The sequence below is a fragment of the Arctopsyche grandis genome, chromosome 11 (assembly GCF_051622035.1).
Source record: "Arctopsyche grandis isolate Sample6627 chromosome 11, ASM5162203v2, whole genome shotgun sequence".
In the NCBI taxonomy this organism is placed as follows: Eukaryota; Metazoa; Arthropoda; class Insecta; order Trichoptera; family Hydropsychidae; genus Arctopsyche; species Arctopsyche grandis.
Genome location: NC_135365.1, coordinates 14,326,174 through 14,347,378, shown reverse-complemented (window position 1 = coordinate 14,347,378; position 21,205 = coordinate 14,326,174). Strand labels below are relative to the sequence as shown.

Here is a 21,205-nt window from a genome sequence, read left to right as displayed (position 1 = left end):
AATATGTTCAGCAAATGTTCACTTATCGGACAAGAATATTTAGGGGAATACTTTTTCCGTATTGAACACGATTGAAATTCTTAGGTGTTAAAAACATTTTTTTCAAAAAAGAACAGAATTTATCTACGTACATACATACATAGTTTGGCATGTTAGCCAAAGAGTATGGAAATACATAACATGTATTATACATATTATGTATTTCCTATTATATATTATATCATAAAGATTATCATACAAACAATTCTAGGGTAATTAAATTTTAATAAAAATTTACTTTATCTTTAAGACAATAAGTCAATGTTAAGAATGGATGAAATATTTCGATATAATAAGGAGTCGAAACGGTTACCACGCGGTTGGGTAGGTGATAACCGAGTTTCAAAAATCTGTTATCAAAACAACCAGCGGCGACGGATCGTCAGTTGTTCTCGGGCCGTCCCGACAGTTGGCCGTTCCACAGTGGCGGTTCGTGACAGCTCGCCCAAAGTTTTCTAGAAAAATGCATGCGATGGACAAACGGGAGGAAAAGGGGGGAATTAATTATTCCTTCCCTTATATGAAAGAAGCTAACACCAACACTTGGTGGGAGAACGTACAATTGGCCGTCTACAATCCGAATGAGAGAGCTTTCCTAGGCAGGACCAGGAAGAGTTGGGGTGAGTTTCAAAGTTTCCATACTGTACTTACATATAAATGTACCAAATAAGTTCTTGATAAAAACATGAAGTAAAAACTTAAATTTAAAATTTTACATATTAAAAAAATATATATACATACATATTATATCGTTTTATTAGGGTATATTTAAATATCGTAAAGTTAAACTTCACTTATCGAACGAGAGCGAATCAAGGAAAACTTACACATTTTTAATAACAAGTTAAATAATTGAACTTTCAAACATTTTAACTAAAAAATCTGGTTTGATTTTGATTTTTAAATGCTTTTTATTATTACGAAATTATGTTCACAATACATCTTTATATATATTTTAGTAGCTACTGATCTACTGATCATTTTCTATTTTACAATTTAATTTAATTTGGTTAGTAATCATAGTATTATATTATTCTAATGTTAATCTACAGCATAATAGGATAAAGAGCTCAAAAACCTAAAAAAATCTGGTTTGAATGAACTCATTATATGAAAAATATCTACCTGTTAAATTTTATTGTCTGATAAATGAACACCGGTTTTTTACTTATTGAAATTGTTTATCTATGACAAACATTAAAGAACAAATCGTTTTAATACACCTTTTGTGATAGATAAACAATTTCCATAAGTAAATATGTTAAAAATTGATAATTGTACTACATATTTGGATCTTTTTTAATACGTGTTTACTCTTTTGAATTACTTCACGTCATACTACACTATAATATACATAATAAGTATTATTTAGTGACCCATCTAAATCAATACAATTTGTAGCAGAAAAACCTCATTTTGCATTTAAGTGCAGTAATCGATTTTTGGAACTGGAGACATCGTCAAAAAGATTGTTACACTAAGTAAATTGGTGAAATGTGTTAAGTGGAGGTTAACTTTTTTAATGAAGTCAATTTTTCTAGTGTTAGTTGAATTGTAAGAGATTTCAATTGATCAAAGCCGTATCTATGATGATGAGCATCACTGGATAATCTGTACGATTTAATATGGTGACACACTTTAAAAGTAAATTATGTGGAGTCGATCAGATTGCAAAGTATTGCTATTATTAAAAGATATCGCGACCCGTAACGACATTATATTCGTGACCGTTAAAATGATTGATAAGACGAACTATATTCATATGCTTATGTTCAGGTATAAATATACGGGAAATAATACACATTGTCAGAGCTGCCATCCTAATTGTAGAGCTGTAAAGCACGACTTGGAGATAGCTGGGAATTATATTTAGGAATAACTGGGATTTTCACTTCGCGAAAATAAAATAATAAGTAATGGCGTGTCTTTGAGATATCACGAGTGTGTTATGGACGTGCGAAAGGAATGATTAATAAGGTGCACATGCAAATCATTGCATTTAGATGGCCGGTAACTAGAATGTGTGTCATTCTTATCAGTTGGACATATGGCGTCATTGAATCTTAAGTATATTGAACAAATTTGAACAAGTGCATATAAACATTGAAAATTCTCTTACAAACATATCTAATAAGTTCCAGATATGTACGTGTTTCAACAGCTCTTAGATATAAGCTCAGTATAAATATAATAAAAAACTTACGGATATTCTCTTCTAATGACGTATGAATTTAATTTGAATTAGACTCACTGTTTTTTTATCGCATCCTTCTCTCATTCATCGACAGAATCCCACAATATACTTACGTAACTACTCTACTACATATGTATATATTGTATATTGACTATTTTAATGTATGCATTATTAATTTAAAAATATATGTATTTATTTATTTATTTTTTTTACATATATACCAGGAAGGTCTTACAGGTAAACCCCAATGCGCCTTCCTGGCCAATTACAAATTACAAATTACAATTAAAATGCAGAATTTTTTTCTATATAAGTCACCGAATTACGAGACATTGAAAAACCCGCAAATCAATGAGACATCTATCAATTTGTACACAAACTTATTTATTGCACATTAATTATGTAATTACAAATTATAGGTGACATATTGTATGGGAGGGATTTTAGCCGTTTCCGGGAACCGTTTCAACAATGAAATTAGAGAAAATTGACAAACTCTGATAGGAAACGATCAACCTGAAGTCACAAATCCAGCAGCATACTCTGAAAAATTCATTTTTCATTCGAGGCCCGGCCCTGGGATCAAACCCGGCGCCTCTCGACGCTAAGCAGAAGCTTAACAACCGAGCTATGCTGCTATGTATGTACATATGTACTTGAATATGCATTGTTTTGGGAAGCTATGTTTCTAGCGGTTCCTTATTGTATTCTGTAGTGAAAAAGGAAATTGAAAAGTATGAAGGAAAAATTTAATTTTGTTTAAACTACTATCGTCTTATTAATTGTCAACAACTATAGAAATAGTTGAAATCTTTCAATTTGTACCAAGAACTTTAAATCACAAACAAAATCGACAAAGTTTATGTAAACGGATGCAGTCTGCTAGGGAATCGATAAATGGAAGACTAAAAATAAATAAAAGATGAGATAGATAAGTATTATATCTGTATTATCCTTTAATCGGTTTTATTTGATGATTTCATCAGTCATAATCCCGGAATGTTAAATTTTTGAATTTATACAGGGCTTGATCTTTCTTATATACATAAGCTAAGCAGTATATTTTGAGAGTTGGCAAAAAAGTTCACTGGCTAGTATCAATCATGAGCATGACATTTGAAATTTTGACTAGTTTGAACGATAGCTGGGACCATTGACGTTTATGGATAATTTGGCGGATTCTTCCATCATTTATAATTGCATTTTTATACAAATTACATATGTATGCCAAAAGCAGAAAAGTTTGCATTCATATCGATTTCTTAATTCGCGTGTTTTTCATTAATTGTGATGTAACCCTAATGAAGGTGTGCTATAATCAAGAGCTCAAATATTTCAATTATAAATATGATAAGTGAAGCACTGGACATTTACATTTTTACGAGATATTATCAACCGGTTTTTTTACCAGTTTTTAATGTTTTTTAAGGAGTCAAATATAAATTCTAAATATTAAATATGAATGATTTGAAGGTGAAAACAAACTTGTCTGCGTGCGATTGCTGGAGTCGATGCCCTAACAGTTTAGAGAAGAGATTTCATTGAAGTGCAATGAAATTAAAGCCAAGAAGAGACCGTAATTATAAACTTGGCAAATAAGATAAGGCTGTTCGGAACCGTTTCGTAATGTCAAACATGGTAACCGAGTGAAAATACGACAATTAACAGTAATTGTGTATAGATAGATAGGTTTAGTCGAGATAAACTAAATGAGAAACATTTTACATGTACTGTGCTTATGTGTGTGTTTAAAAAAAAAGAAGCTGCTATTCATCGATTTTCTTTTATATTATAAAAAAACTTGAACCGTGATGTGATGCTCTCAAAGAAATTATAGCGAACCGACTACCTGGATTTTAATAACAAATAAATAAAAAAGACTTTGGGTCATAACGTGTATATGTATGACTTATAATGTAGTAAAAAAACTAAATAGTATCAACAAAAAATTCCGAGTGAATTTAAACTTTTTTGTTGAAAAATTATCAGAATTCAACATGATTAATGCGCGTTGATAAAACTTATATTTTATCAATTCAACAAATTATAAATTCAAGCATATGCAGTGCATCAGGGCCGCGTCTAGGAGCACGGCCGCCTGTGTGCAAACTTAAATCGGCCGCTTTTTAATTTTATCAACATTTGTATAAATTATATTAATACAAAAATAAGTGCATGCAGGTGGTGCAAAAATCCTACCTTGTGATAAATATTGTGTGAGAAATATAGTGTTACAAATTTTAATCACAACAAAAATCAACCAGAAAAACTGAAACCAAAACGTTGAGCACCAGCGCCTTGTCCATACAAACGTATTAGACTTCTCCCTTCCTCAATTATGGCACTAGAGAAATTATTTTTTTATATGCTATGGATATCCACCATTGGATTGCATCTATCGTTTTATTTTTTTGATTAGTTATTTTCTATAGGAGCTAGGAGCCGATCAATAAAATCGCCTCATTTTTACACCCACGAAAAGAGTCCAGCGTGCTTATTTAACGGTTGATTTTAAAAAAAGTACGCGCATAGTTGCACAGAAAATATCTTTCTTATACCGATGATGAAATTTTTTTAAAAATTGGTCCAGTTTCGGAGGAGAAAATGGGAGAATACGAAACCTCGATTTTGTCAATTTAAAATACGTTTTATCTGGTCGAAGCGCAACTGTCGCATTCACTCAATATATATTGTCGCATTCACTCAATATATATCGAAGAAAGGAACGGCAACAAAATTTCGGGTGTTTTTTTCGGAGGTACAGCCAAGGTTTCGGGTGTACAGCCCTCTTAACGTTTTCAAATTCATTCATGAAAAGTGTTTTTACCCCCAATCCCACATCTAGGACATTGTTCTTTCGATGACCAACCAATACTCAACATCCTTGAAGAAATACATCTGGCAGTCGCTAATAGAACATAAAAGATAATAGAACATAAAAGACGCTTTATGCGGACCGAGTAATAACCCCGAATTTTGTTCGGGCATTCTAACTCGCAATAGTAATCCACAAGTATACAACAACACAACCAAAATGCATTTAAAAAAGTACGATGTCTTGTTTCGTATTTTTTAAGGAATATAATATATTCGACTCTCATATTTTTCAGCCGCCTATGTGCGTTGCACACATTTGTACATATGTATGGTAGGCACGGCCCTGCAGTATGTACATACATATGTATTTATGGACAACCAATACAATAGATTTATCAGCTTTTTAGCCAGAACTTTCCGATAGTATCGATTATATTATGTAACTTGCCATCGCAGATCTGATCATTATTTTGATCTAAACCCACATTATTAGAATTCAACATGTATTAGATATATATATATATATATATATATATATATATATATATATATATATATATATATATATATATATATATTAAGTGTATAAAAGAGTTAGTGATAGTAATCGAGGACTACTCAGGGGATAAACAATTTAAGTAAACAGATATTATTATTATTATAATTATAATTATTTGCTTGTCGTGATTGGTTTCGGTCAGTCCGGATGACAAATTTTGAAACTCTATCTGGTGAGGACTTATGGAATTCATAACTTGAAAATCATAATCGAGAAAGAATATTACGAAATACAAAAACCTTGTAAACATAGAATGAATTCAAGACGATAAACGATATATAGTAATAATAATTATTATTTTTAGTTGTTTGTGTATATATATGTTTTGTTTTTGTTATGTCTAATTTATTATTTTGTTTCTTGTCTTTTCTGTTATATTTTTGACCATTGTGGCGCATTAGGAATTCCTGTAATGCTACAACGGTCCAAACTTTAAATAAATAAATAAATTATTATTAATACAAGTACATTTTATCAACGGTTTGGATGACTTACTTATTTGTTGATAAATATGATAAAATAACCTTGATGCACCAAAACATACTTAAATACAGTATACTGTTTCCTCTCTGAATGACGATCAAATCCTCAATTTTTACTTACGTATATATAGGTGCTTTAAATTATTATATAATTTTTAAGTTACTTGCTTGAAAATGGACAAGATGTCCTATCATATACGTACATAAGTTAATTGCGTTAGTAAAAAAATGTTTTGAACATCCCTGAAAAATATCGTTCAAACGAATAACAATTTATAAATAATAGCTTCAATTATTATTCGAGTGCACCGACGAACAATTAAGTTATTAACAACAACTCCTCCTATTGTCAAGTCTCTAAGATTGTTCCACGTCTCTGAATCATTAGAAATTTATTATTGATTAGAAATTTAAAATAAAGATGCTTTGAATTTTGATCAGTATGTATATTAATACTGATCGAATGTCGGTATAACTATCATTTTATGTATGTTGTTTAATTGTTTAATATAATGACCTTCTTCACGCGTTTTGGATAAATGTATGTACATATGTTAATTGTAGAATAAACTATGTATGGAATTTGATTATCTTCATACACGTGTATGAAGTGTGATACAAAAATTCTACGACGATAAATTTGTAATATGAAATTATATATACATACATACATACATATATTATTTTAGGGATGAGTTTCTATAGTCACTTTCAGTTTCATATGACATGCCAAACTGATATATATGTATGCTTATCACAAATGCAAAGGGAAATGAAAGATAGAAGAGGCTTGTAAAAATAAGGTTGTAAGATTGAATAAGATAGCAATACTTACCATACGATCCTTTTTCGTAGATTAAACTTATTAAAATGCCAATTTGAAAATATTTTATTCATAATGTAAGTTCCTCTAACTTTGAAATTACATCGTAAACTTACTAAATTTTTATCATCACTCATTTCATTTGAAGAAGGTTATCATCTTACGACCTTCGTCGGGGGATAATCATTGGCAATTGGAAGCTCAAACATTTACCGACTGTAACAAACCTTCTGCACAAATACTGATAATCTGGGGGGCTATTTTTTGGTACGAAATTTACCGAGCAAACAATGAACAGAGTAAGCAGAAAATTGCTCCGATCATAAGTCAACTCGGACTTTCGTGTTTGTCAATCGTAAATGTGCAATTTATCTGGTGAAATACGAGGAAATTTGTGTGAAAATGACTCTTATTCTTATGTACGTACATATGTATGTATGTACATATGTATGTTCTGCTAATTTGTTTACTCGTTGGACGTTTCGAAGGAAAACGGATGTAATTCATGTACACGTTTCAATGAAAACACTGAATATATCTACAACAACTAGATATTCGTATCTAATTAACAGGATTGTCTCCTGCTTGTGCCAAAGGTTAAAATTGTTTCACACTATCTATCTTAGTTTTTTGTATGTATATGTGTTTTAGTTCATTGTATATGAATGAATGTATAAATTATAAATAGTAGAAAACGGAATACGAGGATGAGAAGTATGATAAAGTAGGGTGATTAATGATAAGAGTAAATAGATTTAAATGGCAATGGGTAGGTCACGTAAAAGCTAAAAGACTGGACGATAAATGGACGAAATAAGTGGTCGATTGATACCCGAGAGAACGTAAAAGGATGGAAGGAAGGCTATAGGGGAGATGGGTAGATAAAATCAGAAAAGTGTAAAGTTTGGAAAATGTAAAGAATCAGATTTACAATGTGTAGGATGAGATGGATGAGAGTTGCTCAAAACAGAAACGAATAGAAGTGTGTTGGAGAGGCTTTCATCAGAGGATGGTCAATAGCTGTGAATGATGATGATGATGAATGGTTTCAATTGGTATATATGTTACAGTCAAATACAAATACAAGTGTATTTTCAGTTGTAATATATTCCAACTGGCGTTTTAAGTCATTCATATTCTGATACAATTCAGCTAGTAAATTATATAATATATTATATAATTTACTAGCTGAATTGTATCAGAATATGAATGACTTAAAACGTGCAAATACACTTTCAACAATGTCCGCCACTTGTTATATATGTAAGTTAAGTTTCGACAGCTCTGGTGTTTTACGAAGGCTTTGAAATTCAATAACGCGTTAATATTTGCTAGATATATTAAGAATGAAAGCCGTATAACGATAACTCTAAGAATGTGTTCAAAATAAAAACTTACTTTCCAACTCAATTTACTAGTCGAAAATCTAACCTCTCTATCTTACTTATAATTGAACTGTATTTTCAGTTGTAATATATTTTGACCAGTTGGAATGTAATTCGCCATATAAATCGACTTACGTGGGTTAGACGGAATGTATTTCAACTAGTAAAAACATATTACAACTGAAAATACAGTTATATTATAACGGCAGTTGATACAAAGTTAGATGGAAAATATTTCAACTAGTCAAAGTATATTTCAACCAAAAAATACATTTCAACTGTTACATAGATATATAAACATACATACATTTATAAGTATAATCTGGTTGAGAAAAGTACACAGATTGTTTTGATATTGGATAGAAAGGATTTGGTTACCATTTTATTTTATTTATATTTAAAAGTTTTTTTTTATATTTTTCATAAGGTACATGTTTACAATATGTCTTATTGTTCGGTGATTACATCCTAAATGTGAATCGCTAACAGAATAACCACCGTTGTGAAAATTGCTGCGAAAACTGCCCAATTTTCTGTACGGAAATTTTCCTGTGCGACGAATTTTCGTGCGACAGGAGATCCGCACGAGCGATTTTCGTAGTGGCGGTTATCCTGTTCGCGATTTACATTTGGGATATAACCCGTGTATCGTATATTTGATTGCTCCTATAAACTTATAATATTGATTCAGGATAGAATTACAATTCGCAATTCAAAAATCTATAATGAATAGGTTTCAATGAAATTTAATTATTTAATTTCTAGTCCCTGCAAGATAAACCTGCCTATTTAGAGCAAAAATTTGTAAATTTAATTTTTCTTAATATATATATTTCTTGAACATGTACCTTTTATAATTTTTATTGTTTAAACAAAATCAAGGTGGGAGACGCTGAAAATCAATCTGCCTAGGGCGCCATACACTTTCGAGCCGGGCCTGCCGAATACCTATATATACTCGTACTTATAATTTGGTACTTCGATAGAGGATGGCTTTATTTATTTATTTTTTTATTGTTACAATCAATATACACTCATCATTACAGATCGCTCCAATGCGACGGGTGTACGATAACGAAATACACAATACATATACAATCAGAATACATAGCATATAACAATTAATCAGAAATAATAATCATAGAGACATCTATGGATTATTTTTAGATTTTGTGTACAATTTTTTTTTATACATATAATAAATACGAAATTATAGAGATGTCTATAGATATATCAATAGATTTCAGATTACTGTGCATAATTATTACAAATTATATACAGACGGATTTTTGTGACAACAGGTAATGATCTAATACCAATTTTTCAGGAACCGTTTCAGCAATGATGAGATAAAATTGGCAAACTCTGATTTCTGACTCGATTTGGAGTCACAAAACCCCCAAACCTAACCAGCAGTTTGACGACTCGAACCTTCGGTCTCAGTGGTGCTAATTATATACGCTACCATTAAGCCAAACTGCTGGCTTATAATAAGAGGAAAATATAATTTATTTAAAGATGCATGAATTGTCTACAAACGATGTACATGTGATTTTTTAAAATACAAATTATTAGTATGTTATAAAAATTTTGCATGTCACGCACTGTCAAAGATTTAATAAATTGAGATGATTGACCAAAGGAGGCGGTCGAATTCAAATTGCAGTAAACGTAGTAATTTCAATGAAACAATGAGAGGAAATTCAGTAAATTTGTGTGTTGTTTTGGTTATGAAGTGTTTTATCCGAATACATTCAAACATACCTAGGTATTATTTCGAAAAATAAAAAAAAATGTTTTGTCTACGATCGAAGTAAATCATTGACCCATCTGTTACACTGAGCAGTGTTGATACAATTATTTTTATTAAATTCAAATAAATCGTGAATGTTTATTGCTCGTTCAGACAGATTGTTCTAAACGCTGAGTGATAAATGGCTCATTACGTACAAATGTACGTATGCATGTACATATGTAAATATGACTATTAAATATAATGATTTAATGTATTCCTTACCAGAAATTTATTAGGTATTAAAGGGCATTATATAGCATGCTTTATCATTATTGGAAAAATATTTTTATATATATATATATATATATATATATATATATATATATATATATATACATATATGTATATATGTATGGATGTGAAACTTGGACACTGAACGCGAAGATGCTACATAAAATCCAATGCACTCAAAGAAGTATGGAACGCTGTATGCTTGGCATAACGAGGAAAGACAGAAAGCGGAACACGTGGGTGAGAAGTATGACAAGGGTAGTGGACATAGTGGATAGAGTGAAGAGATTGAAATGGCAATGGGCGGGTCACGTAGCTAGGAGGATGGATGAAAGGTGGACAAAAGAAGTGCTTGAATGGTACCCGAGAGAATGCAAAAGGGTAAAAGGAAGACCGCAAGGAAGATGGGTGAACGAAATTAGGAAAATGTGCGGAGTGAGATGGGTGAGTGTTGCGCAAAACAGAGACGAGTGGAAGCGTGTTGGAGAGGCCTTCATCCAGCAGTGGATGGTGAATGGCTGTAAATGATGATGATGATATATATATGTATATATATATACATACACATATATGTATGTGGGTGTGTATATAAATATTGTAGATTTAGTTTACCTTCACAGTGGCCTAATAACCCAAATAAAGTAACAATATCAAGCAATTTGGCTGATGAATTCAACATACCTACTTCATTGAACGCTCTTATTGATGAATACTACAGTTTATCTACATTAATTTAAAAAAAATCGATAATAATGAGCAAATTTCCGCGAGCAACTACATACATACATACAATGCCTATGTATGATATGTGTATTATGTACATATTATATGAATAATAAAAACACTTTGTGTCATCGATATGTAAACACCTAATAAAATACCCATAAACGTGTCAATTAAAATTGTAAACAATATCAGCAAAGACATCTATAATTATTAACGTTTATGATGTAAAAGTGTATGCAGTATAAACATTGTTTTATTAGATGCAGTTTGTTAATTCAAAGTTAGATAAACAAAATAAACCTATGATGTTTACTAAAAGTCACTGTATTTCAAAATGGAAACAATCAATATTAAACCTATAAATTAAATATTTTTGAACTGTATGATAATTTCCTATGTATATTATAATTTAATAAAAATGGAATGTTTCCAAAATTAGGTTATTCGTATTATTCAAATAATTTCAATATTGATGAACACCAAAACATCTGTCGATAATCAATCATCGATGAAATTAGCTCAAGTTGACAAAATATTTTATGAAATTGACTAAAAGAACTGATTCGATTGATTATTTTTAGTTTGAATCGAATATTTGGCCAAATATGTTAACATAGATAGGAGTAAAATGCATGATATATCCTGTAAAAGCTATTTGCTGAAGAGATATGATATATTATAATGTATCTGCTAAATGGTCTGCGCTCAACAAATGGGGCTTACTTAAATAATGTTTTTCGTTATTTATATTTAAATAAATATTGTGTTTCAATATTTCTAAAAAATGCATATGTGTATGTAAAAGTCTGGTGCAAAAAACATTCCTTTCAGGCAGTAAATTGAATCAATATTAACTTTGTTTTATTTTTTTTTTTGTTGCAGCACAAATTATATTCTTTTATTTAGTATTTTATGCGGGTTTGACAGCTTTATTTTCAATTTGTATGAAGGGATTGCTCTCAACAATAAGTGAAACAGAGCCTAAATGGAAATTAGATGCTTCTTTAATAGGTATAATTTAATTTTTATGACTAAAAATGTTATGAAATACGACGTATGGTACTTATTTTATGTAATTTTCTTTAGGAACAAACCCTGGGGTGGGTTTTAGACCCCTTTCAGACAGAACCGAGGAAGGTTCACTTATTTGGTACGACGCTAAGAATAAAACTCAAGTAACGAAATGGGTCAATCTAATCAATGAATTTTTAGAATGTGAGTAATCAGTACATGAAAATATTGTAGCTATTCTTTTATTTGTAAATATTTTAATACATTTCTTAACTCTCAGTGTATTTGGAGAATGAAAATATACCAGGAGGTGTTCGAAACCAAGTCCAATGTGATTTTCAGAGACGGCCTGGAGATGGACAAGTTTGTGCGGTGAATGTGGGATCTTGGGCGCCCTGTACGCCTAGTGCTAACTACTCTTATGATCATAGTTCGCCATGTTTCTTCCTCAAATTGAATAAGGTAATCAGATTTATATGTTTAATGTATTACAAAACTATTTATATAAGGGAAACACTAATCATTGATCATGCCATAGTTGTTTAGACTAAAACAATATGCTACCGCCTATAAACTGACTAAATGATTATCAGTTATAAGTGAACATGAGCATTCAGTAATTCCAAAAGGCTCTTATTTTTTAAATTTAAAATCCTAGTAATCAATGATCTTAGCACAGCTAGCAAATATATATATTTTTTCCCCTATTTAGAATTTAACTTAAAATTTTACCACAATTTGTATACTTGGGTCATTATGCGAATAGTAAAAGTAACAGAATATTATATGTCTAATTATCTACATATATATATATTGGTGTATTTGTAACTTTTCAATTAAAACATAAAATATTAATTTAATATAAAATGTTTCCATGCAATAAATACTAATTTAAGAAAAATAAATCAATTATTAATTCTGATTTCCTAATTGCATATGCTCAAACTTTTGTTTATAATCCATAACTTTAAATCCAAAAAATTAGCATTAATTCATATAGATTTAAGTTAAATTAAAAGTTTTATGGGAATTTATTCAACTCAAAAATAGTGAAAGTGGAGTATGTTGCAACTGGATTATAGATATGATACGTCAATCATCATTTAAACCACTATTCGATAAAGCTTGGGCTTAAGTTGGATTACAAGCTGCTTTGGGTTTTAAAAGAGGTTTTAAAAACGTCACAGTCAATGAGATAAGTCGATTTGTAACGATTGAAAATGAATGCCTAAATATTATACACACTTTTTGTGACATACAATTCTCATACTTGTATGTATATATCTAGAAACAGATAGACATTCACTATTATTGAATAATTATATACATATATAAGATATCTTCTTTGTGTGAATATAAAATTGAAATTATAAAGTGTGTCTAAATGTTTGTTTGAGCGTTTAATTTATCATACATACATATATCCCTCAATTTATGTATGTATGTCTAACATATTATATATTAATAGATTTGTCAGGTTCTCAAATAGATATTAAATATATGTATATGCAGGAACTTTTTGACTTATTAATTTAAAAATAGTGGTATATATAAATTATTATGAAATTAAAAAAATTTAATTTATGCATTGATTTGTTTTATAAAATATTTCTAGAGATGTTGGAACTGCATTAAGTGGTAAAGTTGTAAAAGTTCTAATTCTTATAAAATAAAATTGAATTAGTTTATAAGTCAATGTAACTATATGTATGTATGTATAATACTTTTGTTGCGAACACGGATAAGGTTGAAATGTATGTCCACATGTTAATATTATTGCTTAGATAAGTTGTCTTGAGTGCGCACACGGGAGATGATAATTTGATAGAAAAACAGTAATTCGACGGTGTCTAAGTATTTTGTCGCTAACCAATGTGTTTATCCAAGTTTGTACGTCGAAACAATGAGGTGAGGATGTGTGAAAGATGTGCTGAAGAAACGCTTGCGTAAATCTCATACCTCATACATACATGTTTATTGTGAAATTTAATCGTTTGCCAAAGTACTTATTCGCGGGGACATAATTTTTTAAATTATTTACTGACACGTGTGTGCGAAAAGTTTCTGACGGTGTCAATTTGAATGTCGGCAATGAAAATTTCAGGGGTTGGACAGACGCAAGAATGAACCAAGTCAAGTGGGTCAAGTACCCTGTGCAAGTATTTATTTTTGAAATCTATTGCAATCAGATTTTCTATTAATCCATATCGAGTAACTATTTGTCGATCGTTTGACCGCTGTATGATAATACGTATTAATAACTAATCTAAACTAAATTAAATTAAATATAGAAAAAACTTCACACAAGATATGCATAAATTTTCTGATAATGAATTATTATATCTGCTAACTATTTTAATCGAGCAGTTTTATTCCTATTAAAAGCTGATTTTTTATATAAATCTGATCATATACGTAGATATTTCACATAAAAAATAAGCAAGCTATATATACATATATATGTATATATATATATATATATATATATATATATATATATATATATATATATATAAAATAGGTTGTGGCTATTTGCAGGTACTATATCTGCGAATTATTAGCTATTTTCCGGTACTATATCTGCGAATTATTGGTTATTTCCAGGTACTATATCTGCGAATTATTGGCTATTTGCAGGTACTATATCTGCGACAGGCGCAAAGCCTTCTGCGCATGCGCGTGAACTTATAATCCGATTATAATTTCTTACATTTAATGTATGCTAGACTTGTTTAATCAATCGTTCATTATACATGAGGCAAATAAATTTCGCACGTTATTATAATAGATTTATATCATTTAGCTAGTTCGCGGCTTGTACTTGTATGTAGGTATTATACGTCGTATATGATAATAATTGTCTAACAATTAATAATATTAACTAATTTGGATTATATTTTTTACTCTACGTCACTTTACGAGTTCGAACTAAATTTTAAGAGGTTTAAAACAAAATTCTAACAGTAAACACGCTGACAGTGACAGTTCACGCGCATGCGCAGAAGGCTTTGCGCCTGTCGTAGATATAGTACCTGCAAATAGCCAATAATTCGCAGATATAGTACCTGCAAATAGCCAATAATTTGCAGATATAGTACCTGCAAATAGCCACAACCTATAAAATATTCATGAGATTCAACATGAGTGTATATTTGAATTAGATGAATGATTGCTAATTTCTTACTATTCTTGTTTTATTGTAAGACTGGTGTGATGCATTGGGGCAACCTATCAGGTCACGTTGGTCATTATTTGTTATTGTTATTATTTATTCATTTTTTGTGTATTAATTATAATAATAAAATAAATAAATAAGAAGCTCAAGCCACACAATCAATATTATTTTGAAAAATGTAATGGCAAACTTACACAGTTCTTTAATACATAAATAGTAGGCAATAGTAGCAATAATATACTGTAATAATTAAAAAGAGTGCATATATAGGATTTCTGAAGGCTTTTCACTAAAGTATATGAATATATCCTGTTAAAAAAAATTATACCAATCATATATATGTATATGTGACTGGTTTGGATTTTGATCCAAACAATAACATTTAAAAGAATTAATGTATCCTTAATGTTTTACACCAACATTCATGTATAATTAATGATATTTTCATTTTAGATATATGGTTGGGTGCCAGATTTCTATGACGATCCCAACGATCTTCCCGAAGAGATGCCTCCAGATTTGAAGGAGTATATAAGAAATTCAACTGCCGAAGAAGTGAGTATACAAACATTTAATATTATATAGTTTTTTTCAACATGTTCATTAGTTTTATCGTTTCGTCGCCCCCTTCATGGGCTCCATATCAATTTGCGCCAATTCACATGTGGTGTCTTATCTTTTTGATCGACGATCCAATTAGTATGATAAGAATCGATGAGGCTATACATTGGATGTGGGGTATTATGAAACGCCATACGCAAACATACGGATTTGCGTCAAAGGCTAATAAATGGTACTGTGTACAGACAAGAACGCTAAGTAGGAGATACATATCTTAACCAAGTGAATTATCATTAAAAATAATAACAATTTTACTTAATTTGATGATAAAAATACATGTATATGTATTTTAAAATTAACAAATACATTCAAATGAATTTGTATCAAACGAAAAACTTTTTTTTATTCATTTCATTTCATTTATTCCTTGTAATGTAATTTCAAACTAAAATTTTATGATTCATGGTGAATAAATTTTGATTTATTGGTATTGTAACGTGGGAGCATGAGAAAGAGTATCCACTGTCTAAGTACATTCGTTGGTGAACAATAGAAACCCCGGATTAAGCTAATGGGTCTCAGTAAGTGCCCGAACAAAGGATACGCTGGAGTTTTCACAGAACAATAGACTCGCCAAGGTAGACCTTTACGCGCCTAGACAATAAATGGATCGGGGAAGCTGTGGTGTGCAACTTGTCCTTTATAAGGAGGTACACACGGTAGATCAGATTATTCTGGAGTGAGCGGTGGTTACGTGTGGACCTCCTGAATCGTTGAATAAATGCTGTGAAGCGACTTTGGCCTTTCATTTGGATACTGAACCCACCTCTACGCAACAGTATCCATATATTTTTATAGGATGCGTTCTGTCTATATCTTAAAGAGGGGATATGTTTCTACCCCAAGTGAGAGTAATATGCTGTAGTTTCAATTATTAGACTTTTATTATAAAAATATGAAGTATAAAGAAAATAATTTATTTTAAAAAGCTCATAACTTAAATATATATGGTAAATAGCACCAGTAAGATAACTCTCCGATTGTCAATTTAATTTAATTTACACATTCATACATAGTTTTGATTTATATTTTTAAACATCCACAACAATCTTTTTTAAAAAATTTGAGTCTGATTTTTACACCGAAAAAAGATATATGAAATTACGAGCATTAAAAAATCACTAGTCAAGATTACAAATAAAATGTAATTTCGTATTTTTAACATAAAATAAATCTCTTCAGGTAACTTTTAACATAAAAGAACATCTTGAATTGCAGCGATAGAGGCTAGCTTACCTTGTATTTAACCCATGATATAACATGAATATGGACTGCTGTGTTCGAATTTCAATTTAAATGATTTTATTATTTTTGATCTTAGAGAAGACAAGTATGGATAACTTGCTCTGGAGAAAGTCCAATCGACAAGGAGCTATTGGGTCCTAATGGAATACGATACATTCCGACTCACGGCCTTCCCGAGTATTACTTTCCGTACACAAACACGCCTGGATATTTGAGTCCGTTGATAGCGGTTCAAATTGTTAGACCACCATGTGAGTATTTCGTCCAAATATATATATATATATATATATATATATATATATATATATATATATATATATATATATATATATATATATATATATATATATATATATATATATATATATATATATATATATATATATATATATATATATATATATATATATATATATATATATATATATATATATATATATATATATATATATGTATATTGTTATTGACTCGATCGCGCGTTAATTAGGTCAATTTGTTAGGTGTGGCCCTTATCGTATATCGGCTACATATTGACATGTAAGATATTTGCACACTTGTCACTGTGAAATGTCCCCTGTTAAATTCTCGCATATGTATATCATATCTGCCATTGTTCGATACGAGTTAAAATTTTTAATTGTAATTTTATGTTTTTTTTTCAGTGAATAGAATCATTAACATTGAATGTAGAGCGTGGGCTAAGAATATCATTTATGTCGGCAGTCAGCGCGATCGCCAAGGATCAGTACATTTCGAGTTGATGATAGACTAGTTTCCACACATGATAATGTAATTCTGATATTATTAAAATAATTCTATTAGGGAAAGTCGTTCAATGTTTGTGTATTTATTTGAAATAAGCAAGTGGAAAGCATAAAAGAAAAACTTATATTGAAAATCGTACACAAATACATACATATACATATGTATTTGTTGATTGATTTTCTATCACGATTGTCCATACTCTTAAAATGTGTTCAATCATTGATATGTATTTATTATGAATATTTTAAACACATACTTAAATAATTATACTTAATATTTTAAAAATGCAATTGAATGTAATTTATTTACTGTGTACAATACAAAATTGTTTTTAATTTAACATTTTATGTGAATTTAAAATGTTTAAGTATTTTTTATAGAAATTATTCAGATGTGTATATATAGATTGAATAATTTAATTTATTGTTGTATATCGAATTTTTAAGCATTTGATGTTGATTTTTTTAGCATTTGATATGTCCTATTAAATAAATTAAGCAAGAGCATTTCTAGAAAATGATAATAGATTAATATAAATTGTGTTTTAATTTTTAGAAATAATTTATCAACGAATTATATCTACATTTTACACTCATATCCATACACTACCATCTTAACACAGGTATTTACTTGACAAAAAAAGAAATTGTCGGAAATACGTACAATACATTTGAAATAAAATAAAAATTACTCAACACTTCATTGTTCAATTCATGTAGTGAAGATCAAAAACAAATAAATGCAACGTAAATCGAGCGGCTGATGTACCAGTATTCATTGACCAAGTCTAAACTTGATATTGGTTTTTATTACATTAGAATCTTCATCTAGCCACAGGAAACAATCTATACTTACTGACGTATTCTCTGAAAAATTGCATAATTTAAAGTATATAATCATATAAATCTTTTATTAAGCACCCGTAACATTAAAAACAACATTCACTTTTTAAACCGATAATTTGCACAGCAACCAATGGAGACTGATAGAAGGGTGTCCTTACATATGGAAAGAAATTACTATCGAAGCTCTGTAATATTAGAACACATTCGACATATTTAATTCACAATAGAAAATAATAGCAAAATAAAGTCATAATATTTGACAGTAAATGTATAATATACGCAATACATATCTTCATACCTGTTCAGGATAATATTTTAGGTCATGGAAGTTAGTATCATCCCAATCATCAGCACCTTCACAGTGAGTCCATATTTTCTGAAAATATTTTAGTATATAACTCATTCATCAAAAACTATTAATTTTAGTAATTATGTATTTCGAAGGCTTACAGGAACAATGGTTTTAACGATTTTCTCTTTAACGTCCTCTGGTACTTTTCCGGGAAGTAGAGAAAATGTATTAAAAGGAACTGGCTTCCAATCCAGAACTTTATTGATTTTTAGATAAAAACAAGGTTCAAACGTATCAAAGCCATATGGAGGTTTTGAACAGGGTCCGAGAGAAGATATTTTAAATCTGCAAGGAACCTTATTGCCTGCATGAGGCATATAATTTATATGGGTTACAGCTTCGGTATTAGACTCGTTTCTTGAATCCAGAATTAAATTTTCAATTTTTGATTTTAAATTGTTATCGGAAGACAATGCTTGATGAAGATACTAAAATATAATAACAAATATAATGACTATGCAATTCAATTTAATGATTATGATTCAGATGTAGCATCGAAATCAAACTTAAAATCAACTGTACCATGAGTACCATATTTTTATTAAATCATATACATACTAATATGTATATATATATACTAATATGTATATATACTAATATGTATATACCTGCGAGTTGTCTGAATGTCCAGATAAGTAAACTTTCAATATCCTTTCGTTAGACGATTCACATTCCTTAACGCCTTCAGATGTGTAACCTAAGTAAAAAATGAAATTGTTTATCTCATATATTTCAAAAAAGATTCAATATGCAATATTATCCCAATTTTAATATGAAATTGCTACATTGTCTATTTTTACATGAAAATATATTAGGGTCCAAGATATACTGCAAATGCCAGACACTTCTAGCTATAATCAAAAATAGTACGTACGTTCTAGTCTTTTTTTAATAATATCAGTAAAATATTTGTAAGCATCTGGTTGAGCTTCTTTATATGAAACCAAAGATGTTCTAGGATTTTTAGGAAAACTTGATAGTGCTAAAAAAAAAAGAAAATTTATAGAAATATGTATGAGAATATATTTAAATAAAATTAATAGTATAAAAATAAAAAATTCACCTGCTTCAGAGCTGTCTATTAGCAAATTAGATTTTGAAAAAAAAGGCGTCTCATACTGATTAATCGACGACCACGAAATGAATAATATCAAAATGAAGAAACAAATTAGAAGAATGAGAAACAAAATATAATATGTGCATAGTTTGCCTGAAAATTTTAAACGTGCAATTAAGTTCATAAAATTTAAATGAGTGATTCGAAAAATCATTACGGAATTAAATTGAACATACACCAACCACCAGCTGTTTCACCAAAAACAGTTTTATCTTCGCGATTGTAAATAAATACTAAGCATTTTGTACACAAACCGGCATCCGGTATATCATTGGTAATCGAAGCTTCTTTACTCCCGTGTCCTATCATATTGGTCCTTTGACGTATAATAAAATGTCACTAAACAAAAGCACACAATATTTTAAAATAAAAGTTTGAAAATTGAAATATATAATAAATGTATTTAATATTGTTTGTAGCTGTTGTGAAGTAAAATAAATTAGGGCCCCCCCCCCCGCGATTATTTTTTTAAACATCCACAATATATGTATAATGTTTAGCTTATAAAATTTTAATCGATTATTTTTAGATATAATTTAATGTGTTCATCATAAGTGATTTAAATGGGTGATCAGATAAATGCACAAATTGCGTAAGTTCTTCTTGAGCGCCTTTGAAAATTAGGATTTCTCGAAACTGCGCCACTATTCAGTGCAATTCAGTGCATTCTTCTGGGAACCCTTTGAATTATATCACAATTTAACATTTTTAAAAAAGTCATATACATACATGTTTTATTTATTTTATTTTATTTAAAAAAAAATCAATACCAAAGAGACTTGACAGGTTGCCCCAAAGCGTCAATGTGATTATAATACAAATAATAAAAATTATAAAAAAAACATAAAAAAATAATAAAAATCAAGTGAGAAATATGTACACAAAATAAAAACGAAGAAATAAGATTGAAAAATTATATCGTGCTATTTAGGATGTGTTCCACCAACTCAACATAACTGGCATCGAAGAGGTCCAAGTTATGTGCCAGTAAGTTAAGCAGTCGAACAGCTCTCGAGAGGGGGG

General features: G+C 29.8%; 2 protein-coding genes across 2 annotated transcripts; one reads left to right on the top strand and one right to left on the bottom strand.

Annotated features, from left to right (window-relative positions):
* The first annotated feature begins 355 nt into the window (after window positions 1–355).
* On the top strand, window positions 356–18,403 carry nrv1 (nervana 1). The gene is made up of 7 exons (XM_077440592.1): window positions 356–659; window positions 11,934–12,062; window positions 12,138–12,266; window positions 12,343–12,524; window positions 15,691–15,792; window positions 17,180–17,354; window positions 17,766–18,403. Exons 1-7 carry the CDS (start codon window positions 503–505, stop codon window positions 17,873–17,875), a joined length of 984 nt encoding a protein of 327 aa, XP_077296718.1. The 5' UTR covers window positions 356–502; the 3' UTR covers window positions 17,876–18,403.
* Window positions 18,149–20,491, bottom strand: LOC143918573 (uncharacterized). The gene is made up of 6 exons (XM_077440512.1): window positions 20,437–20,491; window positions 19,940–20,047; window positions 19,674–19,762; window positions 19,164–19,493; window positions 19,012–19,089; window positions 18,149–18,898 (listed from the first exon to the last, which is right to left on the bottom strand). Exons 1-6 carry the CDS (start codon window positions 20,489–20,491, stop codon window positions 18,797–18,799), a joined length of 762 nt encoding a protein of 253 aa, XP_077296638.1. The 3' UTR covers window positions 18,149–18,796.
* Between the last annotated feature and the right edge of the window lie 714 nt (window positions 20,492–21,205).

Excerpts from the sequence above, each read along its gene's own strand:
- nrv1 (XM_077440592.1), top strand. The coding sequence starts at position 503 with ATGCATGCGATGGACAAACGGGAGGAAAAGGGGGGAATTAATTATTCC. Across the intron at positions 15,793-17,179 it reads GAAATTCAACTGCCGAAGAA|AGAAGACAAGTATGGATAAC; the intron begins GTGAGTATACAA and ends TTTTGATCTTAG. Across the intron at positions 17,355-17,765 it reads TCAAATTGTTAGACCACCAT|TGAATAGAATCATTAACATT; the intron begins GTGAGTATTTCG and ends TTTTTTTTTCAG.
- LOC143918573 (XM_077440512.1), bottom strand. The coding sequence starts at position 20,491 with ATGATAGGACACGGGAGTAAAGAAGCTTCGATTACCAATGATATACCG. Across the intron at positions 19,763-19,939 it reads TATTAAAAAAAGACTAGAAC|GTTACACATCTGAAGGCGTT; the intron begins GTACGTACTATT and ends TTTTTTACTTAG. Across the intron at positions 19,090-19,163 it reads TCGTTAAAACCATTGTTCCT|AAAATATGGACTCACTGTGA; the intron begins GTAAGCCTTCGA and ends AAATATTTTCAG.